The sequence below is a fragment of the Penicillium vulpinum genome (assembly GCF_028829585.1).
Source record: "Penicillium vulpinum strain IBT 29486 chromosome Unknown utg000002l_segment0_segment0, whole genome shotgun sequence".
Lineage (NCBI taxonomy): Eukaryota > Fungi > Ascomycota > Eurotiomycetes > Eurotiales > Aspergillaceae > Penicillium > Penicillium vulpinum.
This window is the reverse complement of record NW_026643242.1, coordinates 3095373-3116642: the sequence shown is the minus strand read 5'-3', so window position 1 is coordinate 3116642 and position 21270 is coordinate 3095373. Positions and strand designations below refer to the sequence as shown.

The window sequence follows — 21270 nt, the reverse complement described above, 5'->3', positions numbered from 1 at the left end:
TTTCAACTGGCCGGTCGTGTCAGCTCTCATTCTCTTTTTTTACATGTTTTTTCAAACGGCGTCTCTGGATGTGTTCGGTTATCTCGTCAGGTTTCCCGAATCTAGTCTCCTATCTCTATGAATATGCATTACCATAGCAAATCATGTTTTCCATTCCTATCGGCTTTGAATCCATCATCAACCCTATCAAACTAGGTCACAAATATCACTGCTCCTTTTTTTCTTGTTCCTCTGCGTTCAAAAGAGACCCTTCTAATCGAGCAAAACATCCAACACAATAGAAAATATCGCCACAAATACGCAGTCCAACAATTCAACAATTTAATCATAGTCCATGCCTACATGTAGATACCCGCTTCCCCTTCTGGCAAGCGCGATAGCACCAATCAATTCAGACATGAGTTTCAGGCCCTTCAGATTATTCGGGTTCCTCTGGGTCCTTATCTTCCTCGTACATAGAGTCACCCCTTTCATCATCCTCTGTGGTCCTCACGGCACGGTCATCTTCCTTCGATGCATCTTCTTCCAGAGTAAGGCCATCCATAGCTCCTCTAACGAGGTCTTTATCTGGGGATTCAGCAAGTTCATTGGTTTTGTCAAGCTTCTTGCGGTTCCGGGTCTGGGACTTCGTCTTGACTTTCGGTGCACCCGCTGCCAGAGTAAGACCATCCATAGCTCCTCCAACTGGGTCTCCAACCGGCAACTCAGTGAGCCCATTGGGCTTGTCACGGTTTTTTGCGATTTCTCAGTCTGAGACCTGTTCTTAACTGAAGTGGACTTGATATATGCTCGAGCAGTTCGGTGTTCGAATTCTTCCTCCCTGCCACTATCGTTATCGGAAACATCAGCCAGTCTACTGGGCTTCTCGGATCGCTTGCGCTTGAGTCTATCATGGCTTTCACGTGAAGAAGAGGCGTTTATCTCTGCACCGGATGCCTCGTCTGCGCTTTCTTCTGTAGATCCATAATGGTAATTATATGGGTCTCTATCACGCTTCCCACCACGCTTGCGCTGGATATTCTGGTGGCCTGCGCGGAAAAATGAGGACTTGATTCCCGTCTGGGAAGAACCGCCTCTACCCTTTCCCACTTCATGGCTTGTAGGGTATTTGGTGTGTCTGTTGTGCTTCGTAACTTTTTGCTTGATTTTATTGTGTTCGATATTCGTTGGGAGTTTGAGGTTCGCCAGAAAAGACCTCTCGCCCTCGACTTCGCTGTCGAGAATCGTGGCCTTGCCTTTCTGCTTGGCGTTCTGATCATGGCCCTTTGGCTGAGAATCGTCGATCTCTGCTTCAGAAGACTTGTCAGGCAAAGGCTCTGACTTCTTGTGCTTTGAAGACTCTTCTGCTCCGTCATCGGATGTCTCTTCTTCACTGTCGTCATCCGTAACCATCGGTATCAACTACGGATCGTAAACAAGCAATTTGCGTAATTCTTTCTGAGCACCAACGTATGCCTTTCTAGCATACCGGCAGCTAACATTTGTAAGACGCGCCAGATGAACCTCGTCCATTTTCTAAAGAATGTGTTTAGCAAGTACGGGCTAATATTGAGAGCAAGTAGGCAATAACCTGTACACCGTAGCAAAGATTTGCAAGAATTAGGAACTTGACATCGGCCCTAAAAAGACCCACCCATTTAGGCCTCCTATTTCGTTGTCGATGAAGCATAATTTGTTGGTAGATAGACTTAGCTATTGACTTGATGAACTAGAATCAAAGCCTGAATGAAAGAATACAGGTGTCGAAGGAACACAAAGGACAAAGGAGCGGGGAGAGGCAATTTATACCATAAAGTCAGACATGGATAATGCGTGCGCATATTGCCAGCCATATCATTTTGTTGTGCAATGTGATTTTTTCCATTGGGCAAACCTATGGTGTGGCCATTCTCATTCGAGAGGGCAAACTAGATACACCCAAGATACACCCATTCTGTTATGTACTTCCAGTCAAATCAACATCTCAGATACTCAGATCCCATGAAAGTTTCTGCGAGAAGTTGCCAGTCAATATCCTAGGGGGAGACAGAGAGCACATTAAATTCCCCAGTCTTAGCTCGCATTTCATGTCGAACGTGATGACATATTTGGACTGCTTAGTCAATAGGTTCAGGCTTGATGACAATATCGGCTTCACTCTTCTCCGGAATCTCGATTTCGTCTTCAGATTTGGCCTCAAGCTTGACGGGAGTCTCAATACTTTCTCCAGACTTCGCCTCGGTCTTGGTCTCAAGTTCGAGGTTCGGCTCTTGTTCCACAACTTTCTCGCGACGCTTTGCTCGGCTCTTGGCAGGAGAAGGTTTGCCCTGCATGGGGGACTCGGGCTGGTCGTCTAGCATGTCGAGCTTGTCCTCGAAAATCTTTTCAAGCTTGCGTTTCAGAGTTGGGAACCGGCTGGCTGCCGACTTTCTCTTCATGTCAGTCAGCTTGCCGAGTTTCTCGGTATCAAGCTAATTTATAGATACTGTCAGCTGGATCCATGGTTTGAAGGCTGGCATATAGAGTGTGCTTACCTTTCCGTTGGTGCACAGAATACTGGCCATAAGCAGCTTGACTTCAGCGCCTGTCAGATCACCCATGTAATCAGATTTCTTTTTACCGGGTGTGCTCGACATTTTTTCGGTTGGTAGTATGTGTAGTGGTGTGTCTTTGTATGACTGATGAGGCAGAGGGTGTTGAGCTGTGCAAAGACAGAAATATGTGTTGTGGTGAAGTGATGATGGTACGGAACATGAGCTGTTATGTGATAAAGAGGAAGGAGATTTGCTTTTACTTTATTCGTGGAAATAAGAAAATTGTGATATGCGGCTCGAGGACCACAGGCTATATGTATTATATCTCTCGAGTCTAGCAGTACATGCTTCACTACCATTTCAAGTATGAATCTTCAGATTCTGGATGATTCATCGCGAATGAGGTTTTATCCTACAATTAACTTGACCAACATATGTAGACTTTCTGGAACCTTAAGTGTCGGTAAAAGTCACCAATCCGACCGCTGATTTTAGCCTGACCGCTGGTAGACCTAATTTCATCCTAACTATCAGTATCCTCGACATGTCTCGCCTTCACAGCCCCCTCATTGTCTTGGAGTTATTCCCATCCTCAGCTCGCTCAGCTTTCTTGGTAGTCATACCAGCGGTCCTCTTCTTTTCCCATTTCTCGAGGCTACATCGGTCCTTAGTGAAGGTGGCTCTAGCAGAGTCAGGCGTGGCGTTGCTAAATACCCCGAGCTTCTTCCAATTAACCTGCCCAGAACATTCATCTTAAGCTCAAATACTATGAACACAATCTCTCACTTACCTTGGATCTTTGTATGCCCAGATATCCTAGCAGGAGATGGTCCATCTGGCTTTGGTTGAACCCTGAGCACTTCGACAGTAACGTACAAAGCTATGGAGTGGGGGACATAGCTCAAATAATTGATACAAATAACGTTTAGCTAGCATTCTTTTATCGTCCAAGTGATGTTGTCGTCTAATTAACGTCCACCAAGCACCTCATCCACATTTATTCTTTCAACACAATGCAGCTCCAAAGCAGGGACAAACAGGGACCCAACGCCAATAACGTCCTGCATGAAATCCCCAATTACCAACCTTGGAATGTGTTTGTACATGTATTATGCGCTTATGCATGTAGCCCGCGGGCTTCTGGAACGTGAAAATGCAATATCCACTGTGCTTAATTTGGAGTGCTTCATCACTCGTGAAACAAACTCCCAGTAGATACATATGTTTTTCTTCCCTCAAGAGCATTCATAATCCCCTAGAAAGCCTCCTTGCAATCTCCTAATATCCTGCTCCTAGCCATCTGCTAAAAAGAAAACCAGCGATTCTCAAATTTGTTCCATCTCATGCTCTTGGAAGTTACTGGACCTGGAATTAATTCTCGTCCTGTTCCTCATCATGTGCTTCGTGCTCGTAAGTTTCATCATCGTCTTTTCCAGGCAATGGGGACTCAGGGAGGTGCTGGTTCACAGCCAGATCAAGGACAATCTCGTCGGTCTTGTCTTCCACATGATGCCTCTCCTCCTTTTGCTTAGTCCGGAGCTTGTTGGCCTCACCAGTGGCGACGGGCTCGGCGATGGGATCGGTGGCGGTCTCAGAGATAGTGGTCTCGTGGCTGGTATCTTCAGCTTGTTTGACAGTGGTCTCGATGGTAAGACTGAGCTCGGGATCGATGGGCATTTGGTCTCCACTCTCCTCGGACTTGATAACAACCTTACCACGCTTGGGGTTGCTGGTCGCCTTGGTTGCATTGGGGGTCTTTGGAGCCTTTGGAGTCTTGGGGGTCTTGGGGGTCCTTGGAGTGCGAGGCTTGGCCTTCGCATTGGACTTTCCACGCTTGGAGGGAGTCTCCTCGGGCGACAGGTCAGCCTGGGCACCGCTGCCATCGGCATCAGCATTGTCATCGCCGTACAGCTTGTCAAGCTTTCGCTTGGCATTTCGGAAAAGGGTCTGCGCGGAAGAGGACTTGATGCCAGCGTTCAAAGCAAGCTTGTCATAGTCGATCTTAACGGTCCAGTGCGTTAGCAGGAATACTTTAGTGAGCAAACTCGGGGACCAAATGACCTACCTTGTCATTCTTCAAGCAGACATTGGCAAGCACCAGGAGCTTAGTCTCAGTGGCAGAAATGCCGGGGAACAGCTTGTCCTTGGCGGCAGTTGGGGACGACATTTCAGCTGAATTTGATGGAATTTTACTTAAATGGGGTGATGAGAGTCGCGTCTCAAAACAGATTTGAGCTGATAGCACGAGTGTGGGTTGGAAGAAGGAGGTTGAATGAGGTGTGAAAGTGAAAGATAAAAGCACAAACCGTGTGTATCTTGGGAGGAAAGATGAGAAAGAGCACAAGTTGAGACCAGTTATGGAAATGAGGGCTATTTAACTGTTTTCAAACGATCAATCACGAGAAATGCAAGGATGAATAGGATTTCTTAGAAGGCCTTCGAATCACCACAGAATTGCCTACGATGAGAGCTAAGTGAGACCTCGAGCACAAATATGAGGCTACATGAACAGACTCGATTTTCCCTAAAAACTCGGGCCAATGACTTGCTAGCAACTGACTTCACTACGATACTACATGGGGTGTCAAAAGTCTGTTAACACACCCTCGATCACTAACAAAATCGCCATTTTTTGGCTTTTATTCTTTCCACAAAGCTATAGGACAGGCTGTTTTTGGAATTTTCTTTTATTTTAATAGATTCAAAAATCAGGATATAAATAATACAGAATTCTTCTGTGGGATTATTCTACATCGACTTGTTCATCGAAATTCGGGAACCTCGTTTTTGTCCAAATTCACAATGTTTTTACTATGGGGCGCCATAGTGAAGCGCTGATTATAGAGACATATATATAATATATCTAATACCGAGTTTTACCTTAGATATATTGACAAAATAGTTGTCGTACAAATTTGGTGAGAAACGAGAGTTTAAAGATCGGCATTTTAGGTTAGCATTTGTATGCGCATATAGAGTCAACACGTTCGACACTCTATATATAGTTACTATAAGTTAATCACTACCTACTTAGACATTCATTATTAACATCCAATAAGGCCTAAGTAACGTTCGAGTAACGTCTAAGTACCGCGAAATCTAGAATTCTACGGCTGGTTGACATATTTAATGTCTAATAACGTCCGAGTAACGTGAAATCTAGAATTCTACGGCTGGTTGACATATTGAATGTCCAATAACTTCTATATAACGTTCAAGTAACGTCTAAGTAGCGCGAAATTTAGAAATCATACCAGCAGTTGAGAAGTAGGCATCAGCATTATTGTGACTAACCAATTCGCAGATAGATATTTAAGCAATAAGGCTATGGCTTGGCCTTTTGAATTTGCTGGTAGATTCCATTCCACAATTCCGGAAAGAAAGCTGATGTCTGTTTCCCCGGTTTGCTGTGGGTTCCAGTATAGAACTGGGTTGGAGCTCTGCCCTGCCACCATCGTTGTGGCGATGGATTCAGATTCTTGAATGTGACTGGCCGGAGGGTATCTTTGAACGGAACGAGATCTCCAACACGAACAGCCGTTTGCTTGGGAATGGTGTTGAATCGCATGCTAGTGAGATATAGCACGGCCGTGGGAGGGAGGTCTTTCGCATACTGCACAGCAGCTTCACGGGACTTCCTCGCAAAGGCGGGCAGCGCCAGATGGATAAAGTTCACGTACGGTGCAGCAGTATAGGAGACGAAAATCATTGGAAGGGCGCCGGCGGCAATCACTAATCAAAATTAGCATGGACGCTCAGGTGGTGGAATATCCAAGTTATGTAGCTTACCCGCAGGCGTGCTGTACCAGGGGTAATCAGCCACGGAGCATGCAGGTGCAACAATTAGACATGCTGCGCCGAATAGAAGCACTGTAGTGATTCGCAGTGTTCCCAGAAAGACAGCTCTACCTGTCCCTCCGTAATAGACTAAGATTCGTTCAGGTGGTCCTAAAACGCTAGCTCAGCATATGTCCTTAATATCCGGTGGGCAGGGTTCACAATACCTGTCCTAGTGGTTGTCTTTGAAGGTGTGAGCGTTCTTGTGACTGGAGAACGTGTAGCTGGAAGGGTTTCCTTTGATTTTGGTAATGGTGAAAGATGCTTTTGAGACGGCCGAGGGATCTGTGACTTGAAGCGGACCCAGACGCTCCTCTGGAGACTGCGCTGGGCACATTGTGGCAGAGTTTTGCGTAATTGAGGGTGAAGTAGAATCTGTAGTCGCATTGTGTCTTTGTAATGTAGTTGGCTTGCAATTTGGACGTTGATTGACCCCAATACATCGGCGCGCCGCGACGCCGATTGCTCGGCAAAAAGGTCACCGCCTTAGCTTCCGCTCTATTTGGATTGCTGCACGAGCCGACCCCTGCCAGCATTTGACACGTTCCCCTTTGATCTCATATTCTATGACACTGTTGAGTACCTGGCTGGACTCGACTTGCAATCTATCTGATAATTGCTTGGATGCAGGTCATGAGCAGTTAGCGTGAGCTTTCCTTCAACGCCATGTCTCCGGCTTATCATATCCCACCTGGCATTGTGTCACTCTGGCTAGGCCTCCTTATAGTGCTTTTCACATGTGTAGATGCATATGAGGAAATCTCAGATAATACGCTGAGCGGACTCCTGCGGCCCAATAATGACTTCGATATCCACAACGGCGCCCTATTGTCACCTATACTAAGGACCCGTGTCCCTGGCACACCTGGCTCTACCGCAGTGCTCAATCACTTCGCCGACTTTTTTCGAACTACACTGCCCAAATGGACCATTGAGTTTCACAATTCTACAGCCAAAACCCCATTATCAAATGGGAAGGATGTACCTTTCCGAAACTTCATCGCTACTCGCGATCCTCCTTGGGCCTCCGTTGGTGACGTTGGCCGGCTCACTCTTGTCGCCCATTATGACAGTAAAATAGCACCTGAAGGGTTCATCGGAGGAATCGACAGTGCTGCGCCATGTGCAATGATTATGCATGCCATGCGCAGCATTGATGCCGCACTGGAGAAGAAATGGTCCGCGTTGAAGGAACAGGAACTCTATGGCTACCTCGAAGAGGAGCGGGGTCTCCAAGTTATATTCTTGGATGGTGAAGAAGCCTTCAAGGAATGGACCGCCACCGATTCTCTCTACGGATCTCGTGCCTTGGCTACACATTGGGATGACCAAGTATATCCCGCGATGTCGGAATTCAAGGGACCCTTGTCTTCTATATCTCTTTTTGTCCTTTTGGATCTTCTGGGCTCTAAATCCCCAACAATTCAATCTTACTATGAGACCACCCACTGGGCTTATCAACGCTTGGGTGCCCTTGAAAAACGGTTCAAGTCATTGAAGCACTTCAAGTCTAACTCGGCTGATTCGTGGTTCATTGACACCGAAAACGACGGTCACCGGCTCGCGCCTATGGGTGGCATCCAGGATGATCACCTTCCTTTCCTCGCAAAGGGGGTTGAGATCCTTCATCTCATTGACTATTCTCCGTTCAAGGGATTCCCTCCTGTTTGGCATACAATCGACGATGACGGGGAGCATTTAGATTTGGATACCGTCGAGGACTGGAGCATGCTAGTTACTGCCTTTGTTGCGGAATGGATGGAGTTGGAAGGATTCTTTGATCGTCCATCCTCCCCTAGTCCACGCAATGACGAGTCTGCTGAGTTGGAAGCGCTTCGCCTGAGCAGGAAGACTGAGTTGTAAGCCATTCTTCCATTTACTTACCTCTTGATGTTTTTGGTCTCCTGTCTAGCCTTTTCCCCTCTGCTATATACCCAATGCATTTCTTTACGGACCAATGGCATAATATCCTCAGTTGAACCGACTATGTAGATATTCCATGGCATTGTCTCCTTTGCTAATCAAACCTGGGATGCAGCTCATGAGATATCCGAACTTCCATCTTTTTGGACTTTCCTCGCATCGTCATGCACCGATTTCAACCCTACTCCCCCAAGAAGACGCCCAAGTTCGACGAAGCTAATGAAGAATTCAATGTCTATAATTTCTTATCATATTCCCATTAAATGAGGTTGCCCAGCATGTATCCACCCATTGTTATCAGTCCCCAAGTTGGTTGTAGGACTGTTCGCAAAATTGCAGGGCCTGGGCAGACCCCTTTCAGTCCCCAGGCTATCCCAAACGTCGCAGCACCCGCAACAAACCGCCAATCTATGTCACTCACTGTGGCTGTTGACAGTTGCCATTTCTCAGCAAGGGTAGGCTTTGCAACAGGCTTTCCCTTTTCAACTGCTTGGCCTGGTTTCTTAGTCAGGAAAGTGTACAGGGATGGTCCAATTCCAAACAGAATGATCAACACCAGCGACGGATCGAATCGGGATAGGTCAGTCAGGAAGGCAAAGAACCCGAGCACCTTGGCTGGAGCCGCCATTCCGGATATTAAAAGACCCAGACCAAATTCCAACCCTGCCACATAGGAATAACCAACCCTAGATTCCTCCGACCGAGGGATCATCCGCGGGACAATGATGAAATTTGTTATGGTCGCCAGCAGCACTGCACCAGCCATGAATCCCAACTCTGGCCCAGATGGATACACTGGTGTATAGCACGGGGTGGTACCACAAGACGGGATGTTGGATCCGCCCCCGACAAAGTTTGCCGTGAGCAATGCAGTTGTGAAGAAAACGGCGGTTGCAATAAACGAGCGGGGCGAGAGACGCGAAAGGCCACACAGCATGTGTCCGGAGGTACAGCCTCGACCGTTCTGCATTTACTTAGTCAATCTGTTCCTCGTTCTCTGATCATGGTGGATACTCCTCACCTTTGTTCCCCATCCCAATAGGAAGCCCACTCCCAATGTTCCTGCAGCAGAAGCCCAGGAATATGGAGGTGCGGGATAGTTTGGGATCAGTGATGGTGCCAGCAAGTACACTGGCACAATGCTGGACACCAAACCTGCGATAATGGGCACATTATCACGACTCGGGTTGAAGGCGCACCCGGATAGAAGAGAGGATATGCCGAAGACGGCACCGTTGTGTATGAGCAGGCCGGATGACCCGTGAAATAGTAACAGTGCGCCCAGTGTGGTGTGAATTGGGGTGAACATGATTTTGATGCTCTGTCGATTTCTTTTTATTAAAGTTTTCTTCCTGATGTCATTGCGGGAAGTGTTGGTCTGGCGTTTGATAGGAAGATTATGACAGCTGCATAGAACATCCAAAGAAGGTAGGAAAAGAGATCTATAATCGGGGAATTTCTGGAACACAATGTGTTAAAAATAAATCCAAAAAACAAAGGAGCCCATATAGGGTTTCCATATATTCTGACATCTCAAGAAATTTCCGGATCGGGGACCATTGACGTCGCCGTTATGGTGGTCCCCGATCATTTTCTGTCGGCATCTCTCGGTAGTCAGCTAGACCATTAGGGGTTTATTGGTTGACTATTCGAACTTTCACTCTAAATTTCATCATTTCAAGCGCTGTCATGTACTAATTTATCCGCATTGGTCCCTGCATACAGTAGCATGACACCACAACTCGAGTAACTTATGTTTGGATAAACATCTTCAGTCAGTCAGGAGACCTCCTGAGTATTAGCAATGAATGTGACAATCGTGACATATGTAACAACTGTGACACCGAGGAAATGAGACATCGGAGTGAACAGCTGGCCCAATTAGGGCTCTCCGTCTCGTGAAGCAATCGCAATACAACCCCTTCTACATGTTCCATCTGTTATTCCAAAACCCTTCTCTCGCAAATGGTATCTTCTAATTGAGCATATTAGGCTTAATTCTCAATTTTGATTCGTATTCAAGAATGGGGAACACATCCAGCGTTGTGGGCCGTGAGTGCTTCATGGCCGCCGTGGGTGGAGACACTAATATGGCTACCTTCCGCGGAGATCTGCTGTATGAATTTCGGGCTCTACCATCGTATAACTTGGCCATTCCTGTCCATCCTGATGTGATCACATATCCGAATACTACGACTCAAGTCGCTGAAATTGTGCGTTGTGCCGTTGAGGGAAACTACCAGGTGCAAGCTTACAGTGGAGGTCACAGCTATGGCAACTATGGTAACTATGGTATCTTTTTGGTCTAAATCCTTCCCTTGCTAAGCCAACCGTACTATGATAGGACTGGGAGGGGCCGATGGTCATGTCGTCGTCGACTTAAAACATTTCCAGAACTTCTCTATGGACCCTGACACTCATATTGCCACGATTGGCGCCGGTACAAACCTGGGTGATCTCCAAGACCGACTTCTGCATGCAGGTGGTAGAGCAATGGCCCATGGATCTTGTCCACAAGTCGGCGTTGGTGGTCATTTCACCATTGGTGGTCTCGGTCTGATGTCGCGACAATGGGGAACTGCGCTGGATCATGTGCTGGAGGCTGAAGTAGTCCTAGCCAATTCCAGCATTGTGACAGCATCAGAAACCCAGCACCAGGATATTTTCTGGGCTATCAAAGGTGCAGCCGCCAGCTTTGGCATCGTCACTCAGTTCAAAGTCCGCACTCAGGAAGTTCCCAAGGGTGCCGTGCAGTACACGTATACATTTAGCCAGGGGAACGTACTCGACAAGGTCAAACTTTTCCAAGCCTGGCAGTCCGCTGTGGCAAAGCCTAATATTACGCGCGATTACTCTACAGAGCTCACAATCTTTGGGGACGGTATTGTGATAACGGGCAGTTTCTTTGGGACCAGAGAGGAGTTCCATGAATTTGAGCAGGAAAACAATCTCCCAATTCAAAACATGGGCAATGTGGCATACATCACGAACTGGCTAGCCTTAGTAGCCCACGCGGCTGAGAATTACCTGGTCTCGATCGGCGGAGCCTTACTCACTTCGTTCTACTCCAAGTCAGTATCATTCACAGTTGACGAACTATTCACCGAGCACGCACTAGTCGCCTTGTTCACATACCTCGACACCGCACCGAAGGGCACTCCGAACTGGTGGATTATTTTCGACCTGGAAGGTGGCGCAACCAACGATGTGCCGATGAATGCCACGGCCTATATTCACCGCGATGCTGTTATGTGGATGCAATCTTATGCTGTTATCGGATTTGAGCCTCCTGCATTTGTTTCCAGGAGGTTCCTCGATCGCTTGCATCAAGTTGTGATAGATAATCGACCACCTGGTCCTCTGCGTTCCTATCCGGGATATGTTGACCCTTACCTAAAGCATGGTCAGGTGGCTTACTGGGGATCTAATCTTGAACAGCTGCAGAGAATCAAGACTCGCGTGGATCCGAAGGATGTCTTCCACAACCCGCAGAGTGTGGCTGTTAATCCCATTATCGATTCTCATGGCTTGGTTTACTGACATACCAGCGGGCACTGTTACATAGTTTTGTTGTTATTTACTTTGTTATATTTATGTAGGCATGTAGTATCAAATTGGAACAAATTTGGGGTTCAAACATTTCTCATGAGAAGTATAGTTGTGGTTCCAAAATATATAAGCTGTAAATGGCGGACGTGATTTGACAGTTAAGAAACGAACATCAAAAACAGTACTCCGTACATGTAGTCGCCACCTGTCTGTCCCACTAAACAGAAATTTCCCAGAAAACTAAGAATTACGTACCTTTTATATAGCATGTATACAAAAGGTACATGTTTTTGATATCAGATATGGAGAATTGAAGACCATATGTAAGAGATATGCTCCGTATATAGAAACATAAATGTTCCAACACTTATGCTATAGTTATGTACTTGATATTTCTTTTCAAAGCCATCATTAAATGAAAAGGTATTTACATAGGGATTACGGAGTACTATATTCTCCCTAATTATTCCATAGATAGAAAAAATCCCTAACATGAATATATCATGTCTAAGTAGCTTTTGTATAGAAATCCTATATAAAAGGTACATAAGTTGGAATTTGTGTTAAATTTCTGTATTCTGGGACGGACCTATACCTGGTAAAGTATGTTGTGGCGGAGTAGGAAGATGGGGGCTTTCCATTGAGGAAGCCCACCCGGGATTTATCCTTCAACATAAATACTACTATAAAAATTGATTATGCTTGCCTTATTAAAGATTAATGTCCAACAATGTAGGATGGCTATATTGTAATTTTTGTAAACAAACATGTGAGGGCCGGTTCTACAAACTATATATACAGAGTACTACTAAGACTATTTCGGCAAAGTATTACATGTTCATGCCGTGATGTGTTTCGGAGCATCCATCTTACCCTTTCAAAAAATCTCACATTTCCATCTAGCATCACTTTCCCTTATTACACCGACCTTTTACCAGCGCTGTGTGAAAGATGGTACCTTTATACCTTCAGCTCGAAAGTCGCTACCGTGACCTAGAGGAGATTCGTGAATCCCTTTGGAACTTGGACGGCGAAGTTCTCACTTATGAGATGGTTGAGCACCTCAGTATCGATTTTCATCACGTAGATATCGATACCGGTGCGACATCCGATTCAGTGACCCCTTACTTCCTTCCACGATCATCATTTCCTAGTTGTCGTGATATGAGTGGGGATCTCATGGACTGGATGTTCGACGCGGGACAGGACCGGGCCACTTACGGGAAAGCATTGAACCCACCTATCATACCGAGATTCTTTCCAGCGGCCCTACAATTAACACATGAAAATTACGCGTGTGAGATGAGTGAAGATTTATACGACCTTATCTCCAATTGGAAGTAAGCTAATCCCTATACTAAGCCCTATACCGCTCTAGAGCTATCTACTAATAACTAATATACAATTCCAGAATTGTACACCATGGTTGGGTGAGAGATAGGTAAGTATCCTTTGCTATATGCTTCAAAAACAATAGAAATTATATACTAAAAACTGGTTTAGAACCTTTTGGAAGGAACACGTACCAGGGCGTCCTCATCATTTTAGCCGCGAAATCAGATATATGACCGTTAACGAGGAGAAGAAAGGAGTTCCCTCCCTTAGCCACCATATTCTATCACCACAGTCCTCGAGTCATTGTATGACTGATGCTATCATCTTTGATTGCCATAAGGGACTACCTTCAATCAGTGAAGTGGCTGCAGTGGTCGAGGAAATCCTAGATGCAATGAGGGCACAAAGGAATGAACTCCGAAGTATGACGGATGAGCAAAGCCTAACAACATTTCATCATATATTACCGGTTTGCAGCGTTTATATCCATTCCACAAATAAAACCACTAATTATAGGTTCTAGAGAATGGTCCGACTATACGATTTGTATGGGCATTGTCGCCTACTCTATGCTTATTTTGATGGTAGGTTGAGGGTTCAGTTTACCGAGGTCCTGGATTTTACGCCATTTGCAGTCGAGCCCCCACCTGAGAAAGACTACCTTGATATTATCGACTTGCCTAAATACTATGACACGATGGATAAATGGATCAAATGGGCGTGGCCAGTTCAACAAGGGGATACCAGCAAAAGGAGGCTTGAAGAATGTCAAAACTTGTTGGATGATCCTATTAATGCTTGATTGTCTAGGCTTATTTGCTTGTGGACTGAGCAATTTGATTGTCAGTCTTGAGGGTATAAATACCATGCTTTTGCTAGATTGAATGGATCATAATTCTTGCTTCTCTTTCGTTGGCTATACCAAATTTGGAAGTCAAGCCGCTTGTTACTAAGCCATCTGCGACGTCCCTCGGGACATCAACTCATCTTTCCATACTATACAGGTAATAATACATGAATTGAATCATCCAAATGATGTATGCTATGGCTGTAACTCTTGCTTGACACTGGCTGCGATACACCTCTAGCCCGACATTTAAAGCTCCAATCATGAAACGCGTCTGCAGCCCAGATACCAACCCAGATACCAACCCAGATACCAACCCAGAAACCAGCCCAGAGCATGAGCCGAGAATGGAAATCCCGATAGATGATCAGCGCCCAATTCTCTTAAGCCTAAATGCCCCCGTCTCTCCCCCGCGGAAAAGGTCATGCATTAACCGGGCCAAGGATGGAGATGGAGGAGACGGTATCCCGCTGAACGCATCACAGCTAAACACTTCATCCAGCCTCGCTGCCATCGAAGCAGGTCAGGTTGAAGTGACCGACCATCTGAGCACAATCTCTAAAAAGCTCAAACAATGCGTTCGCTCACTTTCACAACAACCAATCCCGCGGCTACCGATCAAGGAATGGATGGAGCTGTACAGGCGAAACGAACACCCAGAAGGACGCCATTTCGTCATTCATCAGCATGATCATCCCATCGCAGGGCCCCATTATGATCTCCGCCTCCAGTTCTCAGAGACAAGCTCTGTCAGTTGGTCGGTCATGTATGGGATGCCTGGAGATCCGAATAGCCAGCGATTAAATCGGAATGCGACTGAAACTCGGATCCATTGTTTATGGGTTGGTAATCTGGAATGGGATGATATAATATCAATTTACTTACATCTTCACAGAATCACCTCATTGAAACAGCTTCCCATAAAACGGGGAGCTTGATTATCTGGGATACCGGAGAATATGAAGTTCTACCTTATCAGATGGACCGATCTGGTCCCGATACGGACGATCCTCGATCAGAGATCTCTGAAGATGGTCACGGCCCACCGGAAGAGCAGATCTCAGATAGTGCGAAGTTGCAGGAAGCTTTCAAGAATGTAGGTATATCCTTGTACAACGCGGAGATAATGGCTTTTTCTAACGCCGCACCAAGCGCAAAATCCGACTCCGACTGCATGGAACCCGCTTACCAAAAGACTACACTATCATTTTGCGGATGGACAAAAAAACCAATTTCGCGAGGCCGATCCGCGAAGGCCCCAAACGGCGTCGTCGGCACCTATCCAGGCCAACGGTGCCACGAGCGCTGTCTACCTCGGACTCCGGATCGCTTTCGCCGCCCCCTGGTAAACTAGAATCAAGGGGGGAACCGACACCGCAACAATCTCAAACCGGATCTCAAACCAGCCCGGCTAAGCGTGCACATGCAGACAATGCCTACACCGCCGCTGACATTGAAATCCAAAGAAACAACGCCTACCCAGGATCCAGTAACACGATCGGCTCAATCCACCAACGGCGCTGGTACCTCAGTTTAGACCGGGAGTCGTCTGGATTTGAGCCGACCACAGTGAGAGGAAATCGAAATGAGGGATTGAAAGAAACAAGTAGAAAAAGGACGTGGACTCCCATGACCGTCGGAAAAGGATTCGAGCCGTTTTACGTGCACGGGCCGCAGGCTGAGCGAAGCGTTATCACCGCGCGTTTGGGGGGCGATGTCTTGAATGATGAGGGCGTGGAAGAATTTGTGCCGAGACGCGGGTGGAGGCCGGTCCTGCATTAGATGGACATTAGTTGGATACAAGCTAATTTTTATACAACCTTGGCAGTAGGAAACATGTTATGCGTTCTTCAATTTTCCGAGTTGAATATGTTGTCTTAAGTGCTTAGCGCTTACAGGACATAGTGTGCCGCACTCCGTGTGGAGATGGAGTACGACTTTCTATTGGAAGGGACAGTATCTCTGATCTCGGACTCTCGGAGTTAACAATCTATAGGGGATGTGCAGTGTCCAAATGTGGGTTCTTGGCCGCAGAGTATGTACAGAGTACATAGTAGGTCAATTATTGCTCGGACACGAGGGCTGTATAATATGCATGCGTGTGACTCAATACACAGCCCTGGAAGGAAATTGATCTGACACTAATATAGAGTATGGATGCGAGGTCTCTGAGTCACTTGCGGTCTAAGGTCGGTCTATTCCTTCTTTTGCTCCCCGCTCGATGTGACATAGCTTGCGCTAGCAGGGATGTGTGGATTCGCTATAGTCGGGGCTGATAACGCGGCGATGTTTCTTTTTGTCTTTTCTTTTCTTTTTTTTTCATTCCTTTTTCATGTTCCCCGAAGAATATGGCTTACTTGGCGACAGCTACGTATCTAGCTTTGTCGCTAGTTGCTCTGGATAGTATACCTGCTATCCAGAGTATCGCCTATCGCATTGGCCGCAAAGGGGAGTATGAGCCATCCCAACTAGCCAAAGATGCCTACTGCGATCAAGATGGAGAAGCGACTGAGGAATCCCTCCGAGCCTTCTCTGATAAATGGCAAAGAATCGCCATCGCGCTGTTCTCCATCTCCGGCTTTCTGGTGACCCTTGCATTGGCTGTTCGCGCGACATTGAGATTTAACATTGCCAACTCCATGTTGATATGGCTACAGTTTGGAGTCTGGGTGCGTAAACTCCGACAAAGAGCACGAAACCCTTTGATTTAGAAGTTAATACTCAATTCTTATTTTCTAGATTCTGCTCGCTATTCAAGCTATTGCGTTCTTCACCGAGCCCCGACCGACAAGCCGATATGTTCTCGGCCACTTCGCTTTCTGGGGGAGTTTATTTACCATTGCGGTTCCAGGTATCGAATTGGGAGTTCTGATATTCTCTCAACTCGGCATGCCCCATGGACGAGTTTGGATCGGTCTGCAGTTGGCCCAAATTGCTAGCGCTGCTCTTCGTGCCATATTCTGTGTTATGCTACCGCGCCGTCCAGATATTTACCATGAAGACAAACTGGTTGAACAGGAGCTTTCGGTCTCTCTACTCAGCCGCTTCACTTTTAGCTGGGCCAATCACTTGCTAAACCAAGCAGTGAAGCACAAGACCATGGAACTCGATGATATACCCAAGCTTACAGCATCGAATCGTGCTGATGTGCTTCGTGAGAAATTCGAAATTGCCAGAAAGGGCCGCAAATTATGGCGAGCGATTATCTCTGCGCATTTGTGGCCACTGATCACCCAGACCACACTTAGTCTAGTGATTTGCTTCCTGGGCTTTGGGCCGCAGGTCGCCCTGTTTAACATCTTAAAAACACTCGAACTGCGCGATACCCCATACTGGAATCCTGGAGCATCTTATATCTGGGTCCTGGCATTGGGCGGGTTGTTGTTCCTTTGCTCAAGCGTGGAGGCATGGCTGTACTGGGTGGTCTACTCGAAACTTGGAGTTCCGACCTACGCAGAGTTGTCAGCGGTCATATTTGCCAAGGCCATGCGTCGGAAGGATGTGAAGCATACAAAAAAGTCCAACACGCCAGATGAACCCAAAACTTCCAGCAAAGCATCGGAGGCCGACGAAGATGATGAGGATGCATTGAAGAAAAGCCGTCAGAGTATTATCAACCATGTGGCCGTGGATGCTCGGCGTGTTTCTGACTTTGCCTCTTTCAACTACATCATTCCACAGGCAATCTTCAGAATCACGATTGGTGCCGCCTTTCTGGTCCAAATCCTCGGCTGGCGCAGTGCCTTTGCAGGTCTTTCGATCTCTCTTCTTGTGACACCACTGAATATATACGCAGCCAGAAAATATTCAAATGCACAGGACCGATTGATGAAATTCCGTGACCAGAAGCTGGCAATCGTTACTGAAGTACTGCAGGGAATCAGGCAGATCAAATTCTCGGCTTTGGAGGAGCAATGGCAGAAGCGTGTCCAGGACACGCGGGAAACTGAACTTGGCGCATTGTGGGCTGCTTTTGTTGCTGATATCGGCCTTCTTGCGATCTGGGTTCTTGGACCTGTCGGACTATCCGCCGTTTCGTTGACTACATACGCCATTCTTCACGGTACTTTGTCACCTTCTGTGGCATTCACAGCTATGGCGATCTTCAATTCTCTTGAGATGGCACTCGCTATTATACCAGAGCTCATGTCGATGGGTCTGGAGGCGAAGGTTAGCGCAGATCGTATCGACGAATTTTTGGCTACCGCCGAAAATGTTGTCAATACTGTCCCCGCTGATTATATCGGTTTTGAAAATGCCTCTGTTGCGTGGCCTGCGGAGGAAGAAGATATCCAAGAGTCCGAGGATCGTTTCATTTTACGTGACATGACTTTGAAATTCCCGACCAAGAGTCTAAGCGTGATATCGGGTAGAACTGGCTCTGGGAAGAGCCTGCTTCTCTCGTCGATTCTGGGTGAATGTGATGTGCTCGCCGGCACGATCAAGGTACCCATTCCGCTTCCTATTAAAGACCGATTTGATCACCTTGCGACAAAGGAAAATTGGATTATCGACTCGGCTATTGCCTATGTTGCGCAGATGCCATGGATCGAAAATGCGACAATCAAAGCGAACATTCTCTTTGGACTCCCAGACGACGCAGTGCGCTACCAACAGGTCATTCTTGCTTGCGCTCTGGTAAAAGATTTCGAGATGCTGCCAGATGGCGATATGACAGATATCGGTGCAAATGGTGTTAATCTGAGTGGTGGCCAACGCTGGCGTGTATCCTTTGCCCGTGCATTGTACTCCAGGGCTGGCATACTTATCATGGATGACATTTTCAGCGCTCTCGATGCCCACACAGGCCGTCACATCTTCGAGAACGCTCTCACCGGGGAACTCGGTCGGAATCGAACTCGCATTTTGGTCACTCATCATGTTGCACTGTGCCTTCCTCGCACGGACTACTCCGTGCTATTGGAGAATGGCTGTATAAAATACGCAGGCACCATTGATGACCTGAAGCAAACACATCATCTAGAGGATATCCTTCGTGAGGAACAAGCCACAGAACAAGCGGATCTTGTAGCAGATGCAGAGAACCGTGAATTACTCAATGATGAGGAGACGACTCTCCAAAAGGTGATATCGAATACATCCTACCAAAAAGCAAGCACAGCTGGAGGTGGCCAGGCCTCCAACGGAAATGGAATTGCTGCTGCAGAACCGACGCCTACACCGAAGAAGTTTGTTGAAGACGAAAAGCGAGAAATTGGTTCGGTGCGACTATCGGTTTACCTTGCTTTCTTGGGCAAAGGTGGCTCCGTGGTCTATTGGTTGGTGACGCTCTGTGTCTATCTATTGTTCTCGACCCTCTTGGTTGGACGAGTAAGTGCATAATACCCCAAGACCGTCCCATTGTTTATATCCCTACATGTGACTTATTTCATCTAACCTTGGCTTGCAATAGTCTTGGTGGATCAATATTTGGACCGGTTCATCCTCTAATACTCGGGCCCATCCCGAGCAATACCATGCCCTATTGCAGCACACCATGCAACCAACTGCACCGGTCCCACAACATGATGAGCTATTTATGTACCTTGGAATTTACGTTGCTATCTCGATCACTGCCTGTATAGCTGGTACACTCCGTTATTACTGTATTCTTTCTGCATCAGTCAGAGCCTCGAGGAACCTGTTTAATGGCTTGATTTATGCTATCCTCCGGGCGCCACTCCGGTGGCTGGACACTGTCCCATTGGGGCGAATTCTAAACCGCTTCACAGCTGACTTCCACTCAATCGATTCACGAATCGGATACGATATTGGGTTCTTCGTAAGCAAGATCCTCGATGTTTTGGCAATCATGGTTGCGGGCATGCTTGTCGACTGGACGATCATCTTGCTCGCCATAGTCTTGTTGCTCGTATGTCTAAAACTAGCCGTCTCCTATTTGGGAGGTGCCCGTCAAATCAAACGTCTCGAGAGCACTGCAAAAAGCCCTGTGTTTGAGCAGTTTGGGTCTAGTCTCGCTGGCCTAATCACCATTCGTGCCTTCAGCAAACCAGATACCTACATCGATATCATGTATAACAAGATCAATCGTCATGCGCAAGCATGGTGGACCTTGTGGCTTTTCAACCGCTGGCTCTCATTCCGTATGAGCATCGTTGGCGCTATCTTCTCAACCGTCACTGCTGGGCTCGTGGTCTATTTGCCAGGTATCAGCGCTTCACTTGCGGGTTTCGCTCTCAGTTTTGGGTTGCAGTATAACGCTGCGATCACCATGGCACTGCGGCAATACGCTAATATTGAATTGAATATGAACGCCACAGAGCGTGTCATCGAGTATTCTAATATTGAGATCGAGAACCAAGGCGGAGTCGATGCACCTGCCGCTTGGCCTACAGAGGGTAATCTCGAAGTCCACGATCTTGTGGTGGGTTATGCACCTGATCTCCCACCAGTATTGAAAGGGCTCAGCTTCTCGGTGGAGAACAACCAGCGCGTAGGCGTCGTTGGACGCACAGGGGCAGGAAAGTCTTCTTTAACACTTGCACTCTTCCGATTCCTTGAGGCACGCTCAGGCCAGATCTTCATCGACGGAATCGATGTGTCCAAGATCAAACTGCACCACCTCCGCAGCCGACTTGCAATCATCCCACAAGACCCAGTGCTCTTCTCTGGCACGGTACGATCAAACCTAGACCCGTTCGAGGAATATAGCGATACGGAGCTCTACGATGCGCTAGCACGCGTGCACCTAATCTCCAAGGCCGAAGACGACGAGCTAACCCTCACATCGCGGACTGCCACGCCCCGCCAGCCCAGCGAAACGGGTGCCTCGACACCAGCGACTGTCCAGAAGAACAACGCTAACGCTTTCACGTCTCTCTCTGCGACTATCTCCGAGGGCGGCCTCAACCTCTCGCAAGGTCAGCGCCAGCTCCTCTGTCTCGCCCGTGCTATCGTCGCGCGGCCCAAGATTATGGTACTCGATGAGGCGACCTCGGCGGTCGATATGGAGACCGACGCATTAATTCAGCAGTCTATCCGCGCGGAATTCGGCCGTAATGCTACCACGCTGCTAGTCATTGCGCACCGGCTTAGCACCATTGCGGATTTCGATCGCATTCTTGTCATGGATGCTGGAAAGGCGGCTGAATTTGGCAGACCTAGGGATCTTATGGAGATTGAAGGAGGTATCTTCAAGAACCTCGTTGAGAATAGTGGGGAGAAGGAAGTGTTGGAGAAAATGATCTTTGCGTGAAAAGGGTTCTAGAGAGATGATATAGAAGATTAGGGGATTATATTTTTGTT

At 47.2% G+C, this 21270-nt stretch overlaps 11 protein-coding genes across 11 annotated transcripts; 5 read left to right on the top strand and 6 right to left on the bottom strand.

Moving 5' to 3' along the window:
• Positions 1 to 418: 418 nt before the first annotated feature.
• On the bottom strand, positions 419 to 1392 carry N7479_004240 (uncharacterized protein; the record flags this gene model as incomplete). Its single annotated transcript, XM_057251937.1, has 2 exons — positions 419 to 651; positions 705 to 1392. The coding sequence occupies 2 exons, from the start codon at positions 1390 to 1392 to the stop codon at positions 419 to 421; spliced, it is 921 nt and encodes a 306-aa protein (XP_057111262.1).
• A 704-nt stretch (positions 1393 to 2096) lies between these two features.
• Positions 2097 to 2615, bottom strand: N7479_004239 (uncharacterized protein; the record flags this gene model as incomplete). The annotated part of the gene is made up of 2 exons (XM_057251936.1): positions 2097 to 2450; positions 2514 to 2615. The coding sequence occupies 2 exons, from the start codon at positions 2613 to 2615 to the stop codon at positions 2097 to 2099; spliced, it is 456 nt and encodes a 151-aa protein (XP_057111261.1).
• A 453-nt stretch (positions 2616 to 3068) lies between these two features.
• N7479_004238 (uncharacterized protein) lies at positions 3069 to 3348 on the bottom strand (the record flags this gene model as incomplete). The annotated part of the gene is made up of 2 exons (XM_057251935.1): positions 3069 to 3248; positions 3304 to 3348. The coding sequence occupies 2 exons, from the start codon at positions 3346 to 3348 to the stop codon at positions 3069 to 3071; spliced, it is 225 nt and encodes a 74-aa protein (XP_057111260.1).
• A 536-nt stretch (positions 3349 to 3884) lies between these two features.
• On the bottom strand, positions 3885 to 4680 carry N7479_004237 (uncharacterized protein; the record flags this gene model as incomplete). Its single annotated transcript, XM_057251934.1, has 2 exons — positions 3885 to 4514; positions 4579 to 4680. 2 exons carry the CDS (start codon positions 4678 to 4680, stop codon positions 3885 to 3887), a joined length of 732 nt encoding a protein of 243 aa, XP_057111259.1.
• A 1158-nt stretch (positions 4681 to 5838) lies between these two features.
• N7479_004236 (uncharacterized protein) lies at positions 5839 to 6737 on the bottom strand (the record flags this gene model as incomplete). Its single annotated transcript, XM_057251933.1, has 3 exons — positions 5839 to 6245; positions 6303 to 6461; positions 6518 to 6737. The coding sequence occupies 3 exons, from the start codon at positions 6735 to 6737 to the stop codon at positions 5839 to 5841; spliced, it is 786 nt and encodes a 261-aa protein (XP_057111258.1).
• Positions 6738 to 7016: 279 nt separating this feature from the next.
• On the top strand, positions 7017 to 8213 carry N7479_004235 (glutaminyl-peptide cyclotransferase family protein; the record flags this gene model as incomplete). Its single annotated transcript, XM_057251932.1, has 1 exon — positions 7017 to 8213. The coding sequence occupies one exon, from the start codon at positions 7017 to 7019 to the stop codon at positions 8211 to 8213; it is 1197 nt and encodes a 398-aa protein (XP_057111257.1).
• Positions 8214 to 8532: 319 nt separating this feature from the next.
• Positions 8533 to 9582, bottom strand: N7479_004234 (YeeE/YedE family protein; the record flags this gene model as incomplete). The annotated part of the gene is made up of 2 exons (XM_057251931.1): positions 8533 to 9237; positions 9295 to 9582. 2 exons carry the CDS (start codon positions 9580 to 9582, stop codon positions 8533 to 8535), a joined length of 993 nt encoding a protein of 330 aa, XP_057111256.1.
• Positions 9583 to 10297: 715 nt separating this feature from the next.
• N7479_004233 (FAD-binding oxidoreductase) lies at positions 10298 to 11813 on the top strand (the record flags this gene model as incomplete). Its single annotated transcript, XM_057251930.1, has 2 exons — positions 10298 to 10556; positions 10618 to 11813. 2 exons carry the CDS (start codon positions 10298 to 10300, stop codon positions 11811 to 11813), a joined length of 1455 nt encoding a protein of 484 aa, XP_057111255.1.
• Positions 11814 to 12773: 960 nt separating this feature from the next.
• On the top strand, positions 12774 to 13959 carry N7479_004232 (uncharacterized protein; the record flags this gene model as incomplete). Its single annotated transcript, XM_057251929.1, is given in 4 exon segments — positions 12774 to 13162; positions 13326 to 13579; positions 13674 to 13741; positions 13759 to 13959. 4 exon segments carry the CDS (start codon positions 12774 to 12776, stop codon positions 13957 to 13959), a joined length of 912 nt encoding a protein of 303 aa, XP_057111254.1.
• Positions 13960 to 14267: 308 nt separating this feature from the next.
• N7479_004231 (uncharacterized protein) lies at positions 14268 to 15786 on the top strand (the record flags this gene model as incomplete). Its single annotated transcript, XM_057251928.1, has 3 exons — positions 14268 to 14846; positions 14900 to 15100; positions 15157 to 15786. 3 exons carry the CDS (start codon positions 14268 to 14270, stop codon positions 15784 to 15786), a joined length of 1410 nt encoding a protein of 469 aa, XP_057111253.1.
• A 566-nt stretch (positions 15787 to 16352) lies between these two features.
• On the top strand, positions 16353 to 21220 carry N7479_004230 (putative ABC bile acid transporter; the record flags this gene model as incomplete). Its single annotated transcript, XM_057251927.1, has 3 exons — positions 16353 to 16673; positions 16744 to 19335; positions 19418 to 21220. 3 exons carry the CDS (start codon positions 16353 to 16355, stop codon positions 21218 to 21220), a joined length of 4716 nt encoding a protein of 1571 aa, XP_057111252.1.
• Between the last annotated feature and the right edge of the window lie 50 nt (positions 21221 to 21270).